Consider the following 24,951-nt stretch of genomic DNA (forward strand, 5'->3'; position numbering starts at 1 on the left):
TCCACTCAATTTCAACATTGTGTGAACAGATCCTTTCTGTGTTTTTAATCCACTCCTGGTTTTGGTTGCAATACTGACTGAAATATACTGACTGAAATATACGCAGTGTGAACGCAGCCAGGGAAACAGTCACCAAAAACTCAGTATACATCCATGCAACCCTCTAGTACAGAGACTGGTAAATTTCTAGGTTTTTGGGTTTTGTAGGATGTCTGAATTTCTTTGTGTATAATTGCTTAGATATTGTTGTCCAATTGATCCATTGGTTAGACTAGCGTCCCCTGGTAAACCCTGTGGGTCGGGCGGCAGTCACTGATAATTTTAGTTTAAAGGACAAGTGCCATGAAAAACTTTTTCCCAGTAATTGAAGCACATTACAAAGTTATATAACTCTGTAATATGCTTCAATCACCTATCCGCCTCCCTTCCCTGTCTTTTCCCCCCTCCACCCCCCCACCAGGAAGTTTCCTGACTCACACAGACCTGATTACTGTCGTCACCGTCACCAAGCTCTTCTCTCAGCTCCTTTTCCTGTTACACTAGCCTCCCCCCTCCCCTGCCTTGTCAGGTGACAGGCTTGCTCATCTCTCATTGGCTGAACAACTGCAAGCCATCACTTGTCACATGTCACTTGCTTATCTTCCCTCCGACTGACTCGGGCACATAGGCAGCTCCCCCCTCCCCTCATACCCTCTCTCCTGCTGCCATGGACTCAGTGAAGAAGTCATGTCACTAGAGAAGATAAGCTGAGCAAGCAGAGTCACATGACAAGGAGGGGAGGGGGAGGCTGGTGTAACAGGACCTAGAGCAGCCCTCCTGCTGATGACTCATCCCCACAAGAAGGAGCTGCCTGGTGACGGTGACGACAGTAATCAGGTCTGTGTGAGTTAGGAAACTTTCTGGTGGGGGATGGAGGGGGGAAAAGACAGGGAAGGGAGGCAAATAGGTGATTGAAGCACATTACAGAGTTATATAACTTTGTAATGTGCTTCAATTACTGGGAAAAAGTTTTTCATGGCACTTGTCCTTTAATGGAGTTTTTTTTTTAAACCCACTGATTTAGGTCTCTGAGAGTCCCTTGCACAATGGCCCTTTTGTTCACAATGCCAACTTCTTTCCTGCTTTATTCTGTTCATTCTTTCTCATTGAGGGTGTCTAAATCTTCTAAGGCTGTATAATTCTCTCCTATCTATATTTTCTCAAATCTGTGACTACCTCATTTATGTATTTACTGCTTCTGAATCAGTTTTATTGGTTGTTTCTGTTTTAATTATTCTTTATGCAGCCAAGCTGATATGATCTATTTAATCTCTTTCATCTTTTTAATGTATATTTTCCATTATTTCTGAAAAAAATAAGTATCACTTTCTACTCTTCTTTTTAGCTCTCTTCAGAGTATTACGTCTAAGTCCTGAAATATATTGATCTCTTAACACAGCCTATTTTGGCCTTAATGACCAAGCCAGTTTCCATTTTTGTGTTTTTTTTTTCCTCCCCGGCTTCCAAGAGTCATAGTGCTTTTATTTTTCCACCTACAGGGTTGTATGGGGGATCATTTACTGGGCCATGATCCCTAGTTTATATTAGTATCACATTTGTGTAGATTTGGCAATTACACATGCTACTATATTAAAAATGTTTATTTATTTTTACATGTTTTATTTGTAAAATAGTAAAAGGGGGTGATTTTAACTTTTACTGGGGAGGGGCTTTGCCATATTTTTAAAAACTTTTTTTTTATAAGTCCCAGTAGAGGAATATTACAGTATTTTCCTGTGTATAAGACTGGGTTCAAAAACCCAGGAATATTTTCTCAAAAGTCAGGGGTCGTCTTATATGCCGGGTGTCATCCTATTGGGTGAATGCTGAAAAACTTCCGAACGGGACTGGAGATTTCTGTGGTCACCGCATACGGTGGGGGGAGCTCAAAAACTACCACATCCCCACCATATGCAGCAACTGTATGAAGGGCAGAGCAAGCTGCAGGCGTTCGGGGTATGAACAAAAAGAGATACAGTAGAATGGCACTGTGCCCAGAAAAACACACCTCTTTCCCCTGTCTGGCTACCCTTTTATCCTCCCGGTGTTACTGTACCTCCTTCTCTGCCTCTCAGATTTCGCTGATTTCTAATGTTTTTTTATTACTTTTTAGGCATTGGAAGAGGGGTAGTCTTAAATAGCAAGTATATCCCACACTCTATATTTTAACTGGAAGAGTTGGGGGGTCGTCTTATATGCTGGAAAATACGGTACATGCAATCATTAAATTGCATACACTGCTCAATGTTCTGCCATTGTATAGCATTGATCAGTGTTATCTGCAATCTTCTCATAGAGTTTGCCCAAAGCAGACTCTATGAGAAGATTGCCAATTGGACTGCACTGAGGTATTTTACCTCCAGCAGTCAGAGGAAGTGTGACTGCGGGGTCCCAATCTGACAGTGACAGGAGTGTAGATGTTGTCAATGATACATTAGGGGTTAATGGTTGGTGGCAGCATGATTGTTCTTCAATTCATTTCATAGAGCCCCATCGCATAATGTTGTATCGGTACGTCATGATGCAGGAAATTACTCCTTTTCATGACATGCTGGTTTGTCATTTAGCAAGAGGGTTAAATGAGTACTTCAGAAACGGTACTCTGGCAAAAATATTTTTCTTTCAAATCATCTGATGTCACAAAGTTATATAGATTTATAAATTACTTCTATTTTAAAATCTCAAGTCTTACAGTACTTATCAGCTGCTGTATGCCCTACAGGAAGTGATGTAATCTTTCCAGTCTGAAACAATGCTGTCTGCTGCCACCTCTGACTATGACAGGACCTGTCCAGAGTAGTAGCAAATCCCCAAAGTAAAGCCCTATGTAACACTTAAGAGAATACTCCACCTCCTGTAGGGCATGCAGCAGCTGCTAAGTATTGGAATTAGGGATGAGCAAACTTTTGAAAAGTTTGGTTCAGTTCAATCCGGCAAACTATCGTGAAGTTCGGATTCGTACGAACCGATCCTTAAACGAACCTCGCTATAACGGCTGAATAATTGCAGCTACATTAGTGGGAGTCTGATAGGGTATAGTTTCGTTTAGTTGCAGTTGCTATTACAATGAAAAAAGTCGAAAAAGTCGACAAGTGACGGAGTAGCAGGATGTTCAGCCTTGGAGTGGTGGTCTAGGAATCCTCGTTGATGATGTTTAGCATCACGGACGAGTGGGATGATGTTGTTAATCCCATAGTCATGCCTGCTCACAGAGTCGCATCCTCAAAAGGGATCAACAATTGGCAGGATATGTTCGAAAAAACCTGTGCACTATGAGGTTTATCACATGTGCTATACAAGGTGTATGACTCAGCCTTCCCTGCTGCAATGCAGAGACAATCCTCCCTTTGTAGGCTACAACACTTCCCATCGTTAGTTTACCTTGGCTCAGCCATTCATATATCTCCTCCCTGATGGTCCGGAGGAGCTCCTGCCCACTGTGGCTCCGTTCACCCAGGCTCACAAAATGGAGGACAGCCTGATAGCGCCGGGCCTGACATTGTTGGTAAGACACCGGGGCAGGTTGGACTGCAGGCAAAGCGGCTGATGGTTGCAAGCTGGCGGAGGCAGAACTTTTTTAGAACTGGCTCTCTAAAGCATCGGGGAGGTGACAGCGGCAAGAATTGGCTAACTTTCTGGTGGTTTTCTGGGAGGATGTTGACCCAATGGGCAGTAACAGACTTGTACTGCCCTTGCCCATAATTAAAGGACCAGACATCAGCACTGGGGTGCATGGTCTTGGACACCAAGAATCCCAATGAGTCGCCAACATTTTTCTACACAACTGTGCAGTGATTGGACAGTGATAGGACTTTTTTTTTACTTTTTTGGTTGTGGCTAAACGGGGTTCTCCTATTATTTTTTTGAATCTTTATTGTAAAGATATAAACTGAGATTTTCACTTAATAAAGTAGATCAGCTTGAACACTGAAGTTGCTTTTATGTGTCTTGGTTCATACTTACAGACAGCTGTTACATTTTTGATTAGGCAGCACCCAGGTATATCTGAGGAGACTAACCTAAGGTCTCACCCTAACAGGGGTGTTGTCACACATCTTAAAATTCACAGAAAACCAGGATACAAGGAATTATAGGAGTAATAATCCCTTTTATCCTGGTCTATTCTGTGATTTTAGTTGTTGTTTTAACTAGATTCGTTATGAACTTTCTCAAAATTCGGTTCGGTGACGTGAAGTTCATTACGGTTCGGTTCGCTCATCCCTAATTGGAATGCTTGAGATTTTTAAAGAGAATCTCTTTAAGTTTCTTTTTTCTTAATACATTGCTTTAATAAAGATATTATTACAAGTACATTATGGAACGCATCAGCATTATTTTTAGACATTGCTCCATTTGGCAAAAATGGGGCTAATTTTTTTCTTTTTTAAAAGTAAATGAAAAACTTATTAAAATGCAACCTCAAAGACTGTCATAGTTGCTGACTGTTCTATAGCTATTGTTGAGGCTATTTGGAGTATAACCTGTATCTAGCTACTGTACAGAATGTGTTTTTCTTTTCAGTGTGTACAGAAGCAAATGTTGCAGACATTGTTTTCCTGGTGGATGGATCCTGGAGCATTGGTACAGACAACTTCAAAAGCATGCAGAACTTCTTATACACCTTGATAAATGGCTTTGATGTTAGTGAAGACAACATTCGCATTGGCCTAGTTCAGTACAGCGACGAACCACGAACAGAATTCTACCTAAACTCTTATGACAAGAAAGAAGATGTACTGTATTATATACAAAATCTGAAGTATAAAGGTGGGGGTACAAAAACTGGTGAAAGTCTTCAGTTCATGCTGGAAAATCACTTTATAGAAAGTGCAGGCGGAAGAGCAAAAGATGGAATCCCGCAAATTGCAGTTGTAATAACTGATGGTCAATCTCAAGACAACATCAAAGAACCAGCAACCAGAGTTAAAAATTCAGGAATTACTTTATATGCTATTGGTATAAAGGATGCCCTGTTAACTGAGCTGAATGAAATAGCCAGTGATCCGGATGAGAAACATGTTTATAACGTGGCTGACTTTACAGCTTTACAGGGAATTTCCCAAAATATGCTTCAGGTACTGTGCACCACTGTAGAAGAGGCCACCAGAAAGATTGGTCAAATTGCTCAAGGTACATTCCTTAATCTCCTTCACTTTTCCTAATCTGTAGCCTGTGGGTTGAAATTCTAGACACAGCTTTAGCCTTGCTTTTATTTGTCTCAACTGTCTATACTCCTTGATCGTAAGCATCTGAAAGGAAATTATAAAAGTAGCATCTGGTTTATATCATCTTGAATTTATAATATAGTTGAAAATAACCAAAACTGTCACAATTGCCAAACTATAATAAAGCCAGATCAAAAGCTTAATCTATACTATAGAACTAATTTCCTTTTTTTCAGTATTTACGCTTACAAATGATATGCACATTATATTAACATCCATAATGTTCCCCAAAAGTAGAAAGCTGCTAAAGATTTCACCATCTAGATCAGGATGGGAAACCTTCGGCCCTCCAGCTGTTTCAAAACTACAATTCCCATCAAGCCCGGACAGCCAAAGCTAAAGCTGATGCATAATGGGAATTGTAGTTTTACAACAGCTGGAGGGTCAAAGGTTCCTCATCCGCGATGTAGATCTTTGTTGATGCAAAGTTGTTCAAAGGTAAAGTGTCACTGTCATTATAACTTTCAAAATTTAAATCAACAGTAGATTTGATATAAAGCAAGTTTACAATTTACATTCATTATTATTATTTTTATACTTTTCATGGAGAACACTGGACCTCCTCTGTTTTTTTTCAAAGGGCCTAAACACAGGAAGTTCTGTGTATCCCAGGCCATCTGAGCGCTCACAGAGAAGGCAGTCATGTGATTGACTGACACATTAAGCTGTGACTCTCTGTACTGGCCGGGACTTCATGTGTTTAGTCTTTGTTTTTTCAACTAGTAGAAGTCAGAAAATCTGCCTTCAGCAGACTGGACCTAGATACAAGTAAGTATAGCTTCGTTTTACAGCATAACAAAAAAATAATGTAAATTGCAAATTTGCTTTATTTCACATCCCCTGCTGATTTAGATTTAAGAAATTAAAACAACAGTAATACTTTAAAGCAAATGTACCATGAATGTACCAAGTGTAGCATACCAATAGAAAAGTGACGATAGGCAGGCCAGCCCACCTCCGGTGCTTCAGCCCGGGCCGGTGCCCGGTAATAGACTGACGCCATGTGCGGGAACCCAGCCACGGTTCAGAAAAAGGACCGTGGCACTGGCTTCCCCCCCCACCAGCCCCATTCTATTCATATGCTACACTTAAAGGAGACCTGTCACCCCCCGTGCCGGGGTGACAGGCTCCCGACCCCCCGTTACAGCCCCCTATACTCACCTTATCCCGCGGGGTCCCACTTCCTGATCCGGTCGGGTCACAGAGATATGAGCGCCCGAAGCCCGGCGCGCGCCCTCACAGGAGAGTCCGACGCTCATAGAGAATGAATGGGGAGTCCGATGCTCCGTCATTCTCTATGGGCATCGGACTCTCCTGTGAGCACACGCGCGCCGGGCTTCGGGCGCTCATATATCCGTGACCCGACCTTATCAGAAAGCGGGACCCGGCGGGATCAGGTGAGTATAGGGGGCTGTAACGGGGGGTCAGGAGCCTGTCAACCTGGCACGGGGGGTGACAGGTCCTCTTTAAATCGAATATACCTGATGGTAGATTTGCTTTAATAACTGAAATGGTTAGGTTTCTTTCCATGGCACTGATACTTTGGCATCCTATCAAATTCTGGTGCTGATGTAGATGAGGAAGTATGTGCACATATACTGTGTATATGTATGTGCAGAGGCTGCAGAATGCCCACATTGGATTGTATACACTTCCATGATTGTACTTTATACCCTGTTAAATGTAAAGTGCAAAAACAAATATTCACAAATTAATCATTTAAAATTATTTTCCTTTAAAATAATTGCGGCCTAAGGGATTTATAACAATCATTTATAAAACTCTGTGACATTTGACATCAGAATTTTTAGATTACAAAGTAGAGTACACATCTGTAAATTTATATAGTAATGTATCTAATTTAAGCCTTATTCACCTCTAAGCTGAACATCATATACATGAGTACATGTCATATGTACAGTAAATGTGTGATATAAGTACACAATGGAAATATTATAGAAAAATCATTCACGAAATGTATGACAACACAAAGCAAAGAGGGACAGTCTATTTTGAATAATGTTCCCCAGCTATATTCTTTCATGTCTTCATTAGTAAAGCAATAAATTACTGCAATGTCAATTCTCTTTCAGGTTGCAGAAATGCTAACCAAGCCGACATTGTGTTCCTTTTGGAGAGTTCCAATCAAATCAGTGAAGATGCTTTTGAAAGTGTAAAGGATTTTGTTTACAGCTTGGTTTCAAGCCTTGATGTTGGTATCAACAAAGTCCGCATAGGCCTTGCCCAGTTTAGTGACGAGGCAAACATTGTCTTCTTGTTGAATGATTACTCTCTGAAGAATGACATTTTAGAGAAGATACAGAGTTTGTCTTATAAAGATGGCAATACTTACACAGGACAGGCCCTGCGAGTTGTCAACAGTACCTATTTTACTGAGTCAGCCGGCAGCAGAGCAGCAGAGAATGTAGCTCAGATACTTGTTGTGGTCACCTATGGTCAGTCTTCTGATGAAGTAAAAGAGCCTGCTAGAGATTTGAAGTCCAGAGGAATTGCAGTGTATGTCACTGGGCCTAATATTAAAGACATGGTAGAGCTGAAGGAGGCTGCAAACAAACCAAGTAGAAGGTTTTTCCATTCTTTAGATAATTTTGATTCTACTGAAGATGTGACCCGGAGTCTTCTGAATAATATTTGTTCCAGTATTATCACCAACATGAAAGGTATCTATACCTCTATATCTCTGTATCTCATAAATCTATATGTAGACATTGTTTATGTTGTCGGATCTATGTGGGTTGTCTCCAATATATGATTAGTCATCACTGATAGAAGTAAAGCCATGGACTGAAAAATGTATAGGACAAAAACAGGAAATTATCTTTGTATGTATTTTTTTGCTATTTCCTCATGGTGGGAGGTATAGTAAGGTGGCCACAATTACAGATGTTGTTTAATAGGATTTCTGGTTTCAATAGAAAGCATACTAGTTGGTAGGGGGCGAGACTGTTTTTTTTATATTGTACTCAAATTCTAGTTGCTGGTACTGTATAGCTAAGCTTTCAGTATTGGGGCTTATGTACATATGTCCAATTCAGAACTACAGAATATTAGGTACATTTTGTGCCTGCAGTCCCCTAATATACCAGAATCACATTGCACTAATATTTGCTGTATGCTCATAGTTTTGCTGTGTATACGGGGACTAAGGGGGGAGATTTATCAAACTGGTGTATAGTAGAATTGTCTTTGTAAACCCCTAGCAACCAATCAGATTCCACCCTACTTTTTTCAAAGAATCTGTGAGGGATCTTCCTCTAAGACTTTTAGGCTAAGAATATGTATAAAAATTAACTGTAAATTAGTAAAGGTTATTGCAATATGTATCAAGTCTTGTTATTTATCTTTTTTAGCTTTCTCCAAGCGCTATGCAGATGTTGTCTTCCTTGTTGATTCTTCCTCCAGCATTGGAAGTGCTGTTTTCCAGCAAATAAAACTGTTTATTTCAAGGATAACTGGACTACTTGATATTGGCATTAATAAATACCAGGTCGGTCTTGCCCAGTTTAGTGGAGCAGCCCAGACTGAGTTCCTGCTGAACACTTATGACACCAAACAACAAGCATTGGATCATATAAAAACCATTGTCTTTAGAGGTGGTCCACTGAACACAGGAAGCGCCTTGGATTACTTGCGCAAAACATTCTTTGTGGAAGAGGCTGGCAGCCGGATTAACCAGGGCACACCCCAGTTTGCAGTGGTTATTACTTCAGCGAAATCTAGAGATATTGTGACTACATACGCTGAGGAGTTGAAGAGGATTGGCATCACCGTTATCTCAATTGGCATTCGCAATTCAGACATGGAAGAATTAGTTCAGATTGCAACCGATCCATTTGTTTTTAGATTAAAAGATTTGCAAGGAATAAGGAACATCCAACAAGATGTAGTCAATATTATTTTAAAACAGGAAATGCTGAAGTTTGCTCCACAGGCAGTGGTACCAGCAGGTAAACTTCAACTATAATGTGTTTTTTTATATGGGTACACAAGAATGGGTTATGTAGTGTAGCACAGAACAACAAGGCACCCATAATAAATATTTTATTTATCACTAATGGTGCGTTTACACAGAGAGATTTATCTGAAAGATTTTTTAAGCCAAAGCCAGGAACAGCCTATAAACAGGGAACAGGTCATAAAGGAAAGACTGATATCTCTCTTCTTTCCAAATCCATTCCTGGCTTTGGCTTCCGAAATCTGTCAGATAAATCTGTGTAAATGCACCATAAGAGTTCAATGAGGTTACCAAGAACCATCCTACCAGGATGAAGCCATAGGGACATTGAAATGCGCTTAGTCTTAAATGTGGCAAATATTTACACTCTTATGAGTGTATTAAAAATGCTGGCCAGGGCCAGGTTTGCAAGAAAAACTTTTTGCCTATTGCTACTTGTGAAACACATTCAAATATTCCATTCACTTTTTTTCTGGTATTGGTGCATTCTATGTTTATATGGTCGTTTGCGCTTTTTGGCAGAGAGGAGTTTTTTTTTATTTGCGGAGATGGTCCTGATTAAAGGAGAAGTCTGGCCAAAATTTATTTTTTATATGTTATTACTTGGTGGTGTAATGGTGTAATTCCTATGGAGTGTTCAGCAGGGGGCACTCTATATAGAAGTCAATGAGTACCATTGACTTCTATATATAGTGCGCCCCTGCTGGACACTCTATTGGAATTACAATGGATGTGTGTATGTCATGTACTGTTATGTACTGTACTTTGCGATTGAATACATTTATGGAATATTTTGGGGAGCAAGTGTCCTTTCTCCCCAAAGTATCCCATAAATGTATTCAATAAATACATTTGCAGGGCACCGAGCAGGGAGGGAGAGAAGTGCCATCTACCTCCCCCCTCCCTCCCTGCTCGGTGCTAGGAACATATACATAGTACTACTCCCCCATTATCTGCAGATAATGGGGGAGTAGTACCTGTGCTATCCTATCGCCGCCCGCGCCGTCGCGCTCACAGAAGTGCCTCTCTTCATGCTCCTGCTCCTCCCGGCTTCAAACACTATGGCCCCGCTGACTCCCCGCCGCCCGTGCCGCTGACTCCCCGCCGCCCGCGGCGCTGACTCCCCGCTGCCTGCACCGCTGACTCCCCGCCGGCCGCGCCGCTGACTCCCCGCCACCCGTGCCGCTCCTCACACTATCCGGCCGCCCGCCGCTCTCTGCTCCTGCTTGCCGGCCGCGTCAGCCCTCACCAACCCCGGTGCTTCCTGGTATCCCAGGCCGGGATGGGTGAGGGCTGCCGCAGCCGGCATACAGTAGCAGAGAGCGGCGGCCGGGCGGATAGTGTGAGGAGCGACAGGGGCGACGGGAAGTCAGCAGCACGGCCGGCGGGGAGTCAGCGGCGCGGGCGGCACGGGCAACGGGGAGTCAGCGTGGCCATAGTGTTTGAAGCCGGGAGGAGGAGGGGCATGAAGAGCGGCACTTCTGTGAGCGGCGGCGCGGGCGGCGATAGATAGCACAGGTACTACTCCCCCATTATCTGCAGATAATGGGGGAGTAGTACTTTGTATATGTGCCCAGCACCAAGCAGGGAGGGGGGAGGTAGATGGCACTTCTCTCCCTCCCTGCTCGGTGCCCTGCAAATGTATTTATTGAATACATTTATGGGATACTTTGGGGAGCAAGGACACTTGCTCCCCAAAGTATTCCATAAATGTATTCAATCGCAAAGTACAGTACATAACATTACATTACATACACACATCCATTGTAATTCCAATGGAGTGTCCAGCAGGAGCACACTATATATAGAAGTCAATGGTACTCATTGACTTCTATATATAGAGCGCCCCCTGCTGGACACTCCATAGGAATTACACCATTCGTCGTGACGTCACTGTTTCTGAGAGAATTCTAACACTTCCTGATACACTAAATTAAGGGAAATAGCAATATATGAGCATTTCCCATAATTAATGTACATTAGAAAATTGTATAACTTTCCATAAGTAATAACATATAAAAAATAAATTTTGGCCGGACTTCTCCTTTAAGGATTAAGAAAAAAATGCTAAGTCTCTTACCTTTCATGCTTCTTGCAGACAGTATACCATTGCTTAATGATTAAGAAGGCTCACAGAGTGAAGGGGAGCTAATGTATATGCTTAAAGTGTTACGGTCAAATGTGTCTTTTGATCTGTCTTATTGCAGAAGACAGGCTCTATCAATTTTAAATGTATCCCACTCACTTCTCACAGCTATATCTAGAGATCGTGGGGGTATCAACACCATGACCACACATGTTCAAAACGTGTTTGTAACAGGTCAAAAGTTTTTTTTAATGACTGTAACACTAAAGTTACTCACTAAAGTTATGAGCAAAACTATATTATGGCACTTTTCAGTGGGCAGTTGTATCCTAAATAAATAAATGCTTGGCGAGAGTAGGTCCCCATCCCAACTTTACACCTAAACAAGTTAATTTGTAGGAATTGTAATTTGTATAATTGGTTTAAAGGATCTATAGTGGTTTTCTTGCTTTTAAATTTCTTCTTATTTTTCATCTAGTTTGTTCGAGTGCTGTTGTTGCTGATATCGTTTTCCTGATCGATGAATCAAGTAGCATTGGTGATGTCAACTTTCAGCTGACACGAGTGTTTCTACATAAGGTTATCAATGCATTGGAAATTGGCATAAATAATGTGCGTGTGGGTTTGGTTTTGTACAGTGACGAGCCCACTTTGGAGTTCAAATTGAACACGTTTAAGGAGAAGTATGAAATCTTGGACTACATAACTAAGCTACCATATAGAGGAGGAACAGCACATACTGGAGCTGCCCTAAAATTTCTCCGAAAGGAACTGTTCTCCCAAGAAAACGGTGGCAGGGCACACCTTGGGGTGCAGCAAATAGCAGTTGTCATGACTAATGGACAATCAGCTGATGAATTCAGAAAGCCTGCTGCAAAACTCAGACGATCAGGGGTTGAAATATTTGCTGTTGGCTTTCAGAATGCTGACAAGAAGGATCTAAGAATCATAGCTTCACATCCACCGAGAAAGCACGTCACCAATGTGGAGTCTTTCTTACAACTTCCAAATATTGAACTGAAGTTGAAGAAACGTCTTTGTAATGAAATTATTAGCTACTCATTTGCCACTCCAGCACTTGTAAGAACTCTGAAAGATGGTGAGAAAGGATCTCTTAATAATGTTTGAATAACATGTATTGTAAGACCATGTTCACACAATGTATGTTTTACATAAATCACGTCCGTTGCTGCAATTTGCCGGCCGTGATTTATGCAAAACATATGTTGCATTTGAATTAATGGAATCCCGGCCAGAGCGTATACAGATAGACACAAATATTAGAATACAATATGTAGTGTGAGCTTACTCATATTCTGCGTATACTTACGATTACACTTCCAAAATGGCTTATACTCATTTGCCAATGGTGCGGACAAAGGGAAGCCTTTGCACGAACTCTATACAGGCCTTTTGTTTTCCATGAGCTAATTTCATAATAGAGGGGTGCTTGCCAAAGACCAGCTCATTCATGGCTTCCCAAAAAATCCCTCACTGGTGTGCCAGTAAGTATGAAAACAGCTGAGCATTGTTGCTTAGCTCTATCTGCAATAGAAGTGAAAGGGGAGATGGGCAAAAGCTACCGCGCCATTTATTCTAGGATGTGGAGGTGGATTATGAGCTGTATTCTTCACATATATGTCAGTCCCAGAGGTGCGATCACATACGACAAAAATGTATGGCATATCCACAGAATACCTATTTCCAATGTTGAATATACAGTAGTTGTAACTTGTGCATTTATATATTGCTCTATGGGTGTAAAATAAGGTATTAGGAGAATTTCTATTTTGTGCCAACCAGATGTTTTCTTTCATTTACATAGGTTGCACTGATACTGAAGAAGCTGATATTTACTTCCTTGTTGATGGCTCTGGCAGCATTTACCCGGAGGATTTTGATGACATGAAAACTTTTATGATTGAATTAATGGGCTTGTTTCAAGTTGGTGAAGGCAGAGTACGCTTTGGAGTTGTACAATACTCTGATAGACCACAGATTGAATTCACCATCAGTCAGTACACCAATCTAAAGACACTGAAGGCAGCAACACTGAAAATAGATCAGTTGGGAGGCGGCACCAACACTGGGGAAGCTCTAAAATCAATGAAAGCTCTGTTTGTCAAAGCAGAAAGTGAGCGACCTCACAAAGTTCCCCAGTCGTTGATTATCATTACAGATGGAAAGTCTCAAGATCAGGTGACAGAAGCAGCAGCGGACATCAGAGGCAGTGGCATCAATATATTTGCAATTGGAGTGAAAGACGCTGTGCAGGAAGAATTAGTAACCATAGCCGGGAGCAAGGAAAAGACATTTTTTGTTGATAATTTCGATTCCTTAAATTTAATAAAGCATGATTTGGTCCGTGATATATGTACACCAGAAGGTAGGTTATCAGAAAAATAAGATGTTTTAGCACATTTGAACTATTAAAAGTTAAAACTAACATTTAAAATAAAAAACAATAAGACTGTGTTGCTTTACAAGCTGACAATGCTATATAAAAAGCAAGTTATCATTTATGAGCATGGCATAACTGCTCAATAACCTCCAAGCTGCCCACCCAAAAATGACTAGAGGAACAGGGAGGGCACCAGCAACGTCACAGTCACACCTCTGTGACAATGTTAAAGGGGTAATCCAGCGCTACAAAAACATGGCCACTTTCCCCCTACTGTTGTCTCCAGTTTGGGTGGGGTTTTAAAACTCAGTTCCATTGAAGTAAATGGATCTTAATTGCAAACCGCACCTGAACTGGAGACAACAGTTGGGGGAAAAGTGGCCATGTTTTTGTAGCACTGGATAACCCCTTTAAGGAATAAAAAAAACCTTTTTTTCTTTTTGCTAAAATGAAGAAACAGGCAGATTAGACAAAGGTAACACTTTAAAGAAAACGAATCACCTATCTGAGGGAGTGTACCTTGGCCCCGGTACCCTAAAGCTGCCAGGTACGGCTCTTCGACACTGTGCCTGGCAGACTCCAGCGGGGCTGCAATTTCAAAATATCAATCTTTATTCCTCCATCCCTGCATCCGGTAGCTAGGCATAGGATGAAGCCGCAGCATATAGTCACACTTCCTCCGCCCTCTTACCAGCCACTCATGTTTGACTGACAGCCTGAGCGCTGGGCTCTACCTTGCTTGAAAGTGGTAGTGTGAGATGCTCCTCAGCACAATGTAAGTGAGTAGAGCCGAAGCAGCTGGTGATGTCTCTTGGTCTGAGTGCAGTTACTAGGTCTAGGTATCTATATATTGATCTTTAAATAATGTACACATTAATACATTCTTTGTATTATATTCTTTTATTTAGTTACAATGTTCTTCTTTACTTTCTTGCAGCATGCAAAGACATGAAAGCCGATATTTTATTTCTAATTGACAGTTCTGCTAGTATTGAAGCTTCTGATTTTAAAAAAATGAAGGAATTCATGGATTCATTTGTGAGACAGACAGACATTGGTCCAAACAAAGTCCAGATTGGTTTACTCCAGTTTAGCTCTGAAACAAAGGAGGAGTTTCCATTGAACAGGTATAAACAGAAGGATGATCTACAGGCCACCATATCTAGTATCCAGCAGATGCAGCAAGGAACAATGACTGGGGCTGCTTTACAAAATGCATTACCATATTTCAGCCCTGCTAAAGGAGGAAGACCAAACATAAAGCAATATCTTATTATAATCACAGATGGAGAGTCACAAGATGAAGTTGCACAACCGGCTGCCACTATTAGGAAGTATGGTGTTGATATTTATGCTATAGGGGTACTAAATGCAAACAATTCACAGCTTCTGGAGATTGCTGGACAGCAAGATCGGGTTTACTTTGAAGACAGTTTTGATGCCCTTGCGTTCTTAAATAAGATAATCATCTTTGAGATCTGCAATCCTAAAGAGTGTGAGTATTCTTTTATTTTAATTTTCATATGGATAATGGTTTGTTACTACATAAATTCTGCTAAGATTTGCAACAAACAAATCAGATCATTTGTTCTATCTATAAATATTAAAAAGTGAAGTCCCGTGAAAATAAAAATAGCATGGCAGGCAGAGGGGTGCAGTAACTTCATAAAAGTAGACTAACCAGTCTACGTGTCTCCATAGCGCCTCCATAGGTCTCCCTTATGGTCGTCAGCTGTCATCTTCGGCTGGAATCCGGGTACATCACATACCCGGTTCATCCAGTTGACACATCACGGCCTAACTGAGCAGGCAATCGTTCAGCCAGGCACGTGACGTTGCAGTTGGTACAGTTGCAGCAGGCCAATGGCTTTCTGCTGGACCTGGGAGCAGAGATACGGGGCACTTGGATAGGTAAGTTTTCTTTATTTGTTATGCTTCAGCACCCCATGCTTTCCTGCTTGTTTTTATTTCATGGGACTTCTCCTAAGAAATAAGAAAATATAAAACCTTCGCTATCTATTTGTAAAAGATTTTTTTTTTTTTTAATTGAAAGTTGGTAGAATCTGTGCCAGCAGGCTACATCTCCATCACGTTTTCTCCATATGCCTGGAGTATACATTGGCAAACTGTCAGAAATGGTTGCTGGCTTATACTTCGACTGATCAATTTCTGACCCATTCACACCAATATATAAAGTACTTTTATATACAATATTTAATAATATAGAATTTCTGCATAGTAATTCCACTGGGGTTTAATGCCAGCAATGCATGTTTTCTACAACTACAGTATATAAGATATTTCTCTTGTAAGGCAGAAAAAGTGCATGGATGGACTGGTTCTCACTATCAGAGGGGATTCATGAGCTAAGCACTCCCCTCTATGAGATCCATATTACCTAATAGTAAAAGGCATAGGCATAATCATTTCAACAGAAGTACTAGTGATATCAAGGGATATACTGGATTCAGTGTTCTTTTTCGTGCTTCACCCCTGATAGGAAGTTAAAAAAGGACTACAAAATAGTAGTAGTACAAAAAGTAGACAGTGCATCAACCCCTGATGAGGCTTGGTTGGATCTTGTTTCTGAGCTCTAGTCTTACCTCCTGAGTGATGTAACTTGCTCCTCCAACCTAGATCACCATCTCACTGTCATATACATGTATCTTTAGTAGGACATTTAAAGAGAACCAATCACGGCCAAATGTTGTTTTTTTTGTTTTTTTTTATTGCTCCATTTAAAAAGATTAAATTTTTAATAAATTTTTGTAAATATAATTAATAAATTTTTTTGCCGGGTTTTAATATATTTGCATTTCCCTTCACTGTCGCGCGCCGGCTCTTTTCAAAAGAGCCGGCGCGCGACAGGAAACTCCCGGCATGCAGAGTGGCCTTTGCTCACCGCTCTGTAAATACACAGTGATCCCGCGCAGTGCGAGATCACTGTGTATAAATGTCCTAACTGACAGTTTAGTTTATCTCTGAAGATACAGACTGCCTTTGCAGTCTGTATCTTATATTTTACCTAATCCATCCTAGCGGCGCAGTAAGGCTGGGCGCGGCCATTTGCAAAAGCAGTCTGTATCTTCAGGAATAGACTTTATGAAGATACAGACTGCCTTTGCAGTCTGTATCTTATACTTTACCCAGTCCTCTGTAGTGGTGCTGTAAAGCCGGTCGCCATCTTGATGACGTCACTTGCGGTCCGACAGTGCACCATTGGAACGCAAGGGACATAATCAAGATGGCCGCGCCCGGCCTTACTGCGCCGCTAGGATGGATTAGGTAAATTAGAAAGATACAGACTGCAAAGGCAGTCTGTATCTTCAGAGATAGACTTAGGGAGAGAGGAACTTTTACAACAGGGACAGTTAAATTTAGGTGATTGGTTCTCTTTAAGGAGAGTAAGTGTAATAACAATATGTTGCCTTGTGCTGAGCAACACTATAGAAAGCAGGCAGGGTGAAGAAGCAACAGGTGCTGCAACCTCACTGCAATTGTCTGCAGTAAAATGAAATGTTCTGCAACAATTTTAGGCAGGAAACTGTCAGAAGTGCAGTGGAAGTAGACATGGTGGGATGATTGTGGTGGAGAGCTGAGGGAAACCTGGATTGAAAAGGAATGGTAAATATAAAGGAAGGACTTCTCGTTCCTGCCCGATTCATTTCTGGTTTTGGCTCAAAAAACAGACTGTGCCCACACACAGATTGGTCACAGACTAGTCACTATGCCCCTGTTGCACATCCCCTGCCACACACACACACATTGGTCACCCTGGCTGTACTCAAATAGCCCCCCACAAACATACACACACACACACACACACACATATTGGTAACCCTGGCTGTAGTCAAATAGCCTCCTACAAACATACACACACACACACACACATTGGTTGCCTTGCTCTCCCTCACATAGATAGCCCCCACCAATGGTCAGTCTATCTCCATTCACATACCTTGCCACACACACACACACACACACACACACACACAGACACACACGCTGGTTATTTGTCATCACATACATAGCTTCCCCAAGGACACACTGGTCACCTTGTTTAACTCTTCACATACCTAGCCCCCAAAACACACTGGTCACCTTGCCCTTACTCACATAAATAAACCTATGGTACAATATGTTGCACTATATAGCGCTATCTACTCTAAGTTTGGTGCTGCGTATCAGTATAGAGCTACTACCTGCAGGTAGCTCGTAATTGTAACAAAATAAAGCAAGGTATCTGATCGCGCTCCTCTTAATTGCTAAGTCCTCAGGGCGATAGCTTAAAGTAATGACTCTTTGTTCTCAGGCTAAATGTACACAGTATTTAAATGCTTTCACTACAATGGAGTGTGGAAGATCAAAGTATATCGATATACATATATAGAGACGCAAGTAGTATATGTTAGATGCTAGATAGTATATTTTGTATAAATAGTAGCGTTTCCCTCATCACAGCATTATACTATCCAAGGTCAGTTTGTATATCTGAGAAATGGAGCTATAATAAACGCACTCACCCTCTCACGGTGATTGTATAGCAGAGTCCCGATGTGCTCCGGTGATAAAGCCGATTCTAGTATGTTGTTCCAATATACAAAACGATACTTGGTTTGCTGTTCTGATCCTCTGTGATGGCTAGCAATCCTCGGTCTTCAGTTCTTTGTGTCTGGAGGAGCACGTCCTGGCCGGTGACGGCTCTATTGTCCGGTACTTTTGTAGAACAGGTAAGTCTCTCAGAAACTCAAATTCTCAGAAGTTGAGGGTGACGTCACATCTACTACTGATTCCTGAAAGGGTCAGAATACCTTTGACATGTTTCAAGGGGTACGCCCCTCTTTCTCAAGAAAATTATAGCTCAATTTCTTAAGTATACAAACTGACCTTGGATAGTATAATGCTGTGATGAGGGGAACGCTACTATTCATACAAAATAGAATATCTATCATCTAATATATACTACTTGCGTCTCTATATATGTATATCGATATACTTTGATCTTCCACACTCCATTGTAGTGAAAGGGTTTAAATACTGTGTACATTTAGCCCTGAGGACTTAGCAATTAAGAGGAGCGCGATCAGATATCTGGCTTTATTGTGTCACATAGATAAACCCCCACGCCTACAGACACAAAATTGGGAAGACCCATTCCTGATATGAGTAGCGATCTAGTAGAGTGGCACATGTTTAAGGAGCCATGTCTCTATTACTGTGCTGATAGGAAAACATGAAGAATCACTGTATCATTTGTGCAGCCTATCACTGTTTGGATAATAATCATGCCATGTAAGAAGCCCTTTAGTATCTGTGGGTCTGTGGATCTATTAATTTTGCTATAAATGTGTTTATTCTTCATTGCAGCTTGTAAAAAGACTGAAGTTGCTGACATCATATTTCTGGTAGACGCATCAATCAGCATCACTGTATCTCAGTTTAAAATCATGCAAAGGTTTATGGAGGCTGTGGTAAATGACTCTACGGTTGGAAAGGATTTTGTCCGGTTTGGAGCTGTGACATACAGTACAACACCAGAAGAACAATTCTCTTTAAATGCTTATTCGACTAAATCTGATGTAAGGAAAGCTATATATGATATAAAACGAACCAAGGGTCTGACCTACACCGCCACTGCTTTGGAGTACACTCAGGGTCGATTTGATGCAGCTTATGGAGGTCGTCCAAATGTTAATGATATTATCATCCTGATCACTGATGGGGCAACCAGTGCTCCAGATAAACCCAAGTTAGACACTGTACCCCAAACTTTGAGGAACAATGGAATCACTATATTTGCTGTTGGAGTAGGTTCTGCCAAAAAGGAGGAGCTTGAAAAGATTGCTGGTCAGCCAGATAGATGGTTCTTTGTACAGGATTATAGTTCACTTGAAGGATTACATGGGAATATAACTGAAGTGGTTTGTGATCAGTCTACAAAAGGTAAGTAAGCATATCTTCTTAGGGTTAAAAACATGGCTATACTTTTACATACTTTTATAGCGTAAATACAGTAAACAGTGCCGCAATTGAGTGGACTCTAAGGCTTCCATGCATTTACCGAATGACTGATATAGTGCTACTTCTTTTGAATTGTTATATACAATGTTGCATAGCTTTGCAAGCTAAGCTTTACTTACATTTTACTCATCATGAGTTACACTGCATATCCTGCTAGTCATACCACATTCATACCTTTATTAGCTGTTATGATATTCACTCAGCTCTCTGTACATTGTGACAGAAAAACTTGCAGGTAGGCTGGGAATTTATTTTTCTCCTCGTTCGGGTTCTTCCTTCTCAATGGCAGTATCTTCTAATCTGCAGCATGTATCACTTTGGAAGCGAGGTGCACCCAGTTTTTTTTGTGTTGTTGTGTAGTCAACCCCAAGTAAATGAGCCCAGGGCAACAGGAAAGAGGGTTCAAACTGATGTTTTCTGGTTCTCAAATGCTTTTGTGTCACATATGACAAGCAATAGCCAAAATTTTGAAAAAAAACCCAGTTACTTAGGTATGGAGGGGGTTTATCACTTCGTGAACTTTATCTAAACTAAACAATTTCTACCTGCTGTGAAAAGCCTACACAGCTTTTCCACAAGATGTCACTTTTTCATACAAGTGACACCCCCACACATACAAACAATGCCAGCTTGACTAATAAAACCAGCCATAGGACAGCCACAATTGTGACAGATGTATTTGCAGCCCCATGCCAGGTTTTAGAAAAAAGTATTACTAATTTTATCGTCCCCTGTGACCCTAAGAATTGGTATACTTAAGATATATGCAGTATCATACTCAAAGAAATGTCAAATTGACCTTTGGTACATAGCACTTATTTAGGACATTGTAAAAATGTCACTTAAAAGGACCGGAATTATATATATATATATATATATATATATATATATATATATATATATATATATAGGCAAGCAACATACTAACACATTTTTTCTTTATCTTTAGACTGTGCCTATGAACAGATTGACATTGTGTTCCTCATCGATGGATCGGCAAGCATAAAACCAAGTGACTTTGAAATCTCTAAATCCTTCATGAAAAAAATAGTAGACAGTTTCACTATTGCACAGAACAGGGTTCGCATTGGAGTGGCCCAGTACAGTGATTACCCTCAGAAGGAATTCTTCCTGAATGAATACTTTTCCAGCTCAACCATGAAGCTAAGCATTGATAACATTGTCCAGCTAAAACAGAATACCTATACTGGAAAAGCTCTGAAATTTGTTAAACAGTTTTTTGATCCTGCAAATGGAAGTAGGAAAAACCAAAATATCCACCAATATTTAATAGTCATGACAGATGGGGAGTCTCACGATGATGTGTATGAAGATGCTGCTGAACTCAGAAGCAATGGAGTCACCATCTTCTCTGTTGGAATTGGCATCAAAAATAGTTTTGAGCTTGTTCAGATTGCAGGTACCCCACAGAATGTGTTTTTAGTGGAAACATATGATGTACTGGACTCAATCCGAGGGCAAATTGTAAGTCAAGTGTGTGAACCAAGAGATGAGCCAGACTTAAGAGGTAAGTAGTTTAAAAGATATATTGTGACAAAGAGAGGGCTCCACTATGTCTAGGGGAAAGAAAGTTGCTACACAAACATAGAAAAAGTTTCTTTTTAAAAGAAGCATGAACTTTGTTTTTTTATTTATTATTATTTGTAAAAGAAAAATTACATGTAACAGTTCCAAAGCTAACAATGTCTACTGTAGGTATGGCATGGACTTCTTTTATCAACATTCCTAGATTCTGTAGAAGAGTTGGCAATTCAAGGGTTTATTATGATTCCAATATGAAATTGGGAAGTAATTTTCTTTCTTTAAAATTAGGAAAATTGCCCCCTGTCTTATATGTCTGAATTAAAGGGGAACTCCACACATGGAAAATTTGTTTTTTTATTAAAAGTTATATAGATGTGTCTATAAAATGTATTACCATATCTGTACGGTTCTGCCACACTCGTAGCTGATAGAAATCCAGGAGGAGAAGAAAACTGGCCTCTGTGCCAATTCACATTGTCTCCTGCTTCCTCTGCTATCCCCCCTTAGGAGACAAAGATTCCATGCCTCTGGCTTACATTGTGTGTGTTTGCTGATGATGCATACAGGGGGCAGGACGTGATGTCGCAGGAGGCTTGGCTGGATCCCCCAATCCCCTGAGTGATTCACCATCTCTCACTAGCCAGAAGCAGGTGCAACAACTTCTCTGCTGTGTGGTGTTACAGATAGAAAATACAGTGTGCTGTGTGGTGTTACAGGTAGAGAATACAGCGTGCTGTGTGGTGTTACAGGTAGAGAATACAGTGTGCTGTGTGGTGTTACAGGTAGAGAATACAGTGTGCTGTGTGGTGTTACAGGTAGAGAATACAGTGTGCTGTGTGGTGTTACAGGTAGAGAATACAGTGGGCTGTATGGCGTTACAGGTAGAGAATACAGCATACTTCGTGGTGTTACAGGTAGAGAATACAGTGGGCTGTGTGGTGTTACAGGTAGAGAATACAGCATGCTGTGTCGTGTTACAAGTAGAGAAAACAGCGTGCTGTGTGGTGTTACAGGTAGAGAATACAGCGTGCTGTGTAGTGTTACAGGTAGAGAATACAGCGTGCTGTGTGGTGTTACAGGTAGAAAATACAGTGTGCTGTGTGGTGTTACAGGTAGAGAATACAGCGTGCTGTGTGGTGTTACAGGTAGAGAATACAGTGTGCTGTGTGATGTTACAGGTAGAGAATACAGTGTGCTGTGTGGTGTTACAGGTAGAGAATACAGTGTGCTGTGTAGTGTTACAGGTAGAGAATACAGTGTGCTGTGTGGTGTTACAGGTAGAGAATACAGCGTGCTGTGTGGTGTTATAGGTAGAGAATACATTGTAATGTGTGGTGTTATAGGTAGAGAATACAGCGTGCTGTGTGGTGTTACAGGTAGAGAATACAGTGTGCTGTGTGGTGTTACAGGTAGAGAATACAGCATACTTCGTGGTGTTACAGGTAAAGAATACAGTGTACTGTGTGCCGTTACATGTAGAGAATACATCATGCTGTGTGGTGTTACAGGTAGAGAGTACAGTGTGGTGTTACAGGTAGAGAATACAGCGTGCTGTGTGGCGTTACAGGTAGAGAATACAGGGTGCTGTGTGGTGTTACAGGTAGAGAATACAGTGTGCTGTGTGGTGTTACATGTAGAGAATACAGTGTGCTGTGTGGTGTTACAGGTAGATAATACAGTGTGCTGTGTGGCATTACAGGTAGAGAATACAGCGCACTGTGTGGTGTTACAGGTAGAGAATACAGAGTTTCAAAACTAGGATAGATAGGTAAGTAATGCTTTATGCTTCTGCAGAAGTTTCTTTTTTTTTTAACCTCTACCCCCTTTAACATTACTGGGGTATTTCCATCTAAAAAAAAGGTATTCTCTGTCCACAGGATAGGGGATAATAAGCCAATCAGTGGGATTCCCACCAATTCCAAGACCTCAGCAATGTTTGGAGGTCCCATACAGAATGAATAGAGCGCTGGGTGCACACGTGGGTTGTGCTCAGGGATAGTTTTCTGTTCCTAGGATCAGTAGGATCAGTAAACACCTACTAATCTTTTTATTCCCTATCCTGTAGATAGGGTGTAACTGCTTCAGATAGAATAAGACCTTAAGGGTGCGTTCACACCTATAGGATCTGCAGCAGATCTGCAGCAGATTTGATGGTGCAGATTTGATGTTGTGTTCTGTGTTCAGTTATTTAAATGAAATCTGCTGCGCATCCTCAGCAGAAAATAAGCTGCGGATCCGGTAAGTGTGTACGTACCCGTTCGAATTGAAGTTGCAGACTGAAAGCAAATCTGCAGCTTCAAATCTGCGCCATCAAATCTGCTGCTGATCCTTTACATGTGAACGCACCCTTTAAGAATAGGGTATACTAGATTATCTTAAAGTATGTTTTTTTTTTTTTTTTTTACTTTTTTCATGTTACTATTATTATTCTATTAATATGAACTACTCTCTCAATTCTAAACCACCCACTGGGCTATCACTATATTTCAGCTATGGTTCTGCATGTGAAAAACAATGTAAAGCCATGTAAAATTTACTATACTATATAAAAGATGTAAAAACAAAACCTAAAAGAAGACAATAAATAATCACAAAAGCCAGTGCTAGCGCTGTATACACACACAGTACACATATAATAAAACATTGCTTCACTGTAATCACATTTGATCTTGCATACATAAACTTACTAGTGGTGTTTATAAACAGAAATGTTGTTGGTCTGGCTCATTTATGGTACATTCTGCTATAAAATAACTCAAAGGAATAGATTTTATATTTTTGTAGCTGTTGTACTTTATACTTGCATTATTCAAAAGCACATTAGATGGAGCCAGAGTACTATTGCTTTTCTTACAGAGTCCTATGAGATACCTAAACCACATGCTCCAGTCTATAGGCTGTATGCAGTATTTGTTATTGTACTATGTGTTTTAAAAGTCACTACATCCCAGTTCACGTATGTTGTTGTTTCCATTTATAATGAAGACCACCAAGTATTGCCAGATACATTATATGACGGATACCATCAATGTCCAAAGGATGCTTGTAAAGGGGATACACCAGCACTTAATAACTTTTGATATTGTGCTGCCAGTATATAAACATAATGAACATCTTGTTACAAATTTGTCTTGGCAGTGATAGCCCACTCAGCCAATCACTGGCCATGCCAATGTCCCATCTGCGGTTAGTAGAGGACACAGAGGAAGCATGAAGAGGTAAGGATTAGATGTTTATTATGTTTTGTATAGGGCAGCACAATATAAATATAGGGCAGCACAATATAAATCCCAGCCCTGCCCCACCACAGGTGTTGGAGCCTCTACATGCTTCCCATAGCGTTTGGCCCAGCTCCCTGTTGTTCCTTACCTCAGTCCTTGTTCCTTGTTCCCTGTCCGCTGACCCAGTCCCTAGTCCCTGTCCGCTACTTACCCATTGTTCCTGAGTACTGTCTGCCACCTGCGATTACGCCCACAGACCTCTGCCTGCATTACCATCTGCCTACTGCTCCTGCCACGCCTCGCCTGCCGTCACTAGCAACCAAGCCAGGGGTAGCGACCTGGGGGTTGCCTGCCGCAGCAAGCCCATCCCGGCCCCTTAGACTCCGCTCCCTGGTGAGGTTAGTGCCATCGCTAGTGACGGTTCAGTGGATCCACGA

General features: G+C 41.1%; 1 protein-coding gene across 1 annotated transcript in view; it reads left to right on the forward strand.

The window, feature by feature from the left end:
- Positions 1-24,951, forward strand: part of LOC138783525 (collagen alpha-4(VI) chain-like) — a 167,527-nt gene that overhangs the window by 40,305 nt on the left and 102,271 nt on the right. The window contains exons 5-12 of the mRNA XM_069958328.1: positions 4,561-5,169; positions 7,358-7,945; positions 8,636-9,232; positions 11,805-12,425; positions 13,152-13,712; positions 14,665-15,222; positions 19,095-19,670; positions 20,698-21,276. Coding sequence (XP_069814429.1) covers positions 4,561-5,169; positions 7,358-7,945; positions 8,636-9,232; positions 11,805-12,425; positions 13,152-13,712; positions 14,665-15,222; positions 19,095-19,670; positions 20,698-21,276 — 4,689 coding nt within the window. The remainder of the gene's footprint in view (positions 1-4,560; positions 5,170-7,357; positions 7,946-8,635; positions 9,233-11,804; positions 12,426-13,151; positions 13,713-14,664; positions 15,223-19,094; positions 19,671-20,697; positions 21,277-24,951) is intronic.

Source organism: Dendropsophus ebraccatus, chromosome 2 (assembly GCF_027789765.1).
Source record: "Dendropsophus ebraccatus isolate aDenEbr1 chromosome 2, aDenEbr1.pat, whole genome shotgun sequence".
Lineage (NCBI taxonomy): Eukaryota > Metazoa > Chordata > Amphibia > Anura > Hylidae > Dendropsophus > Dendropsophus ebraccatus.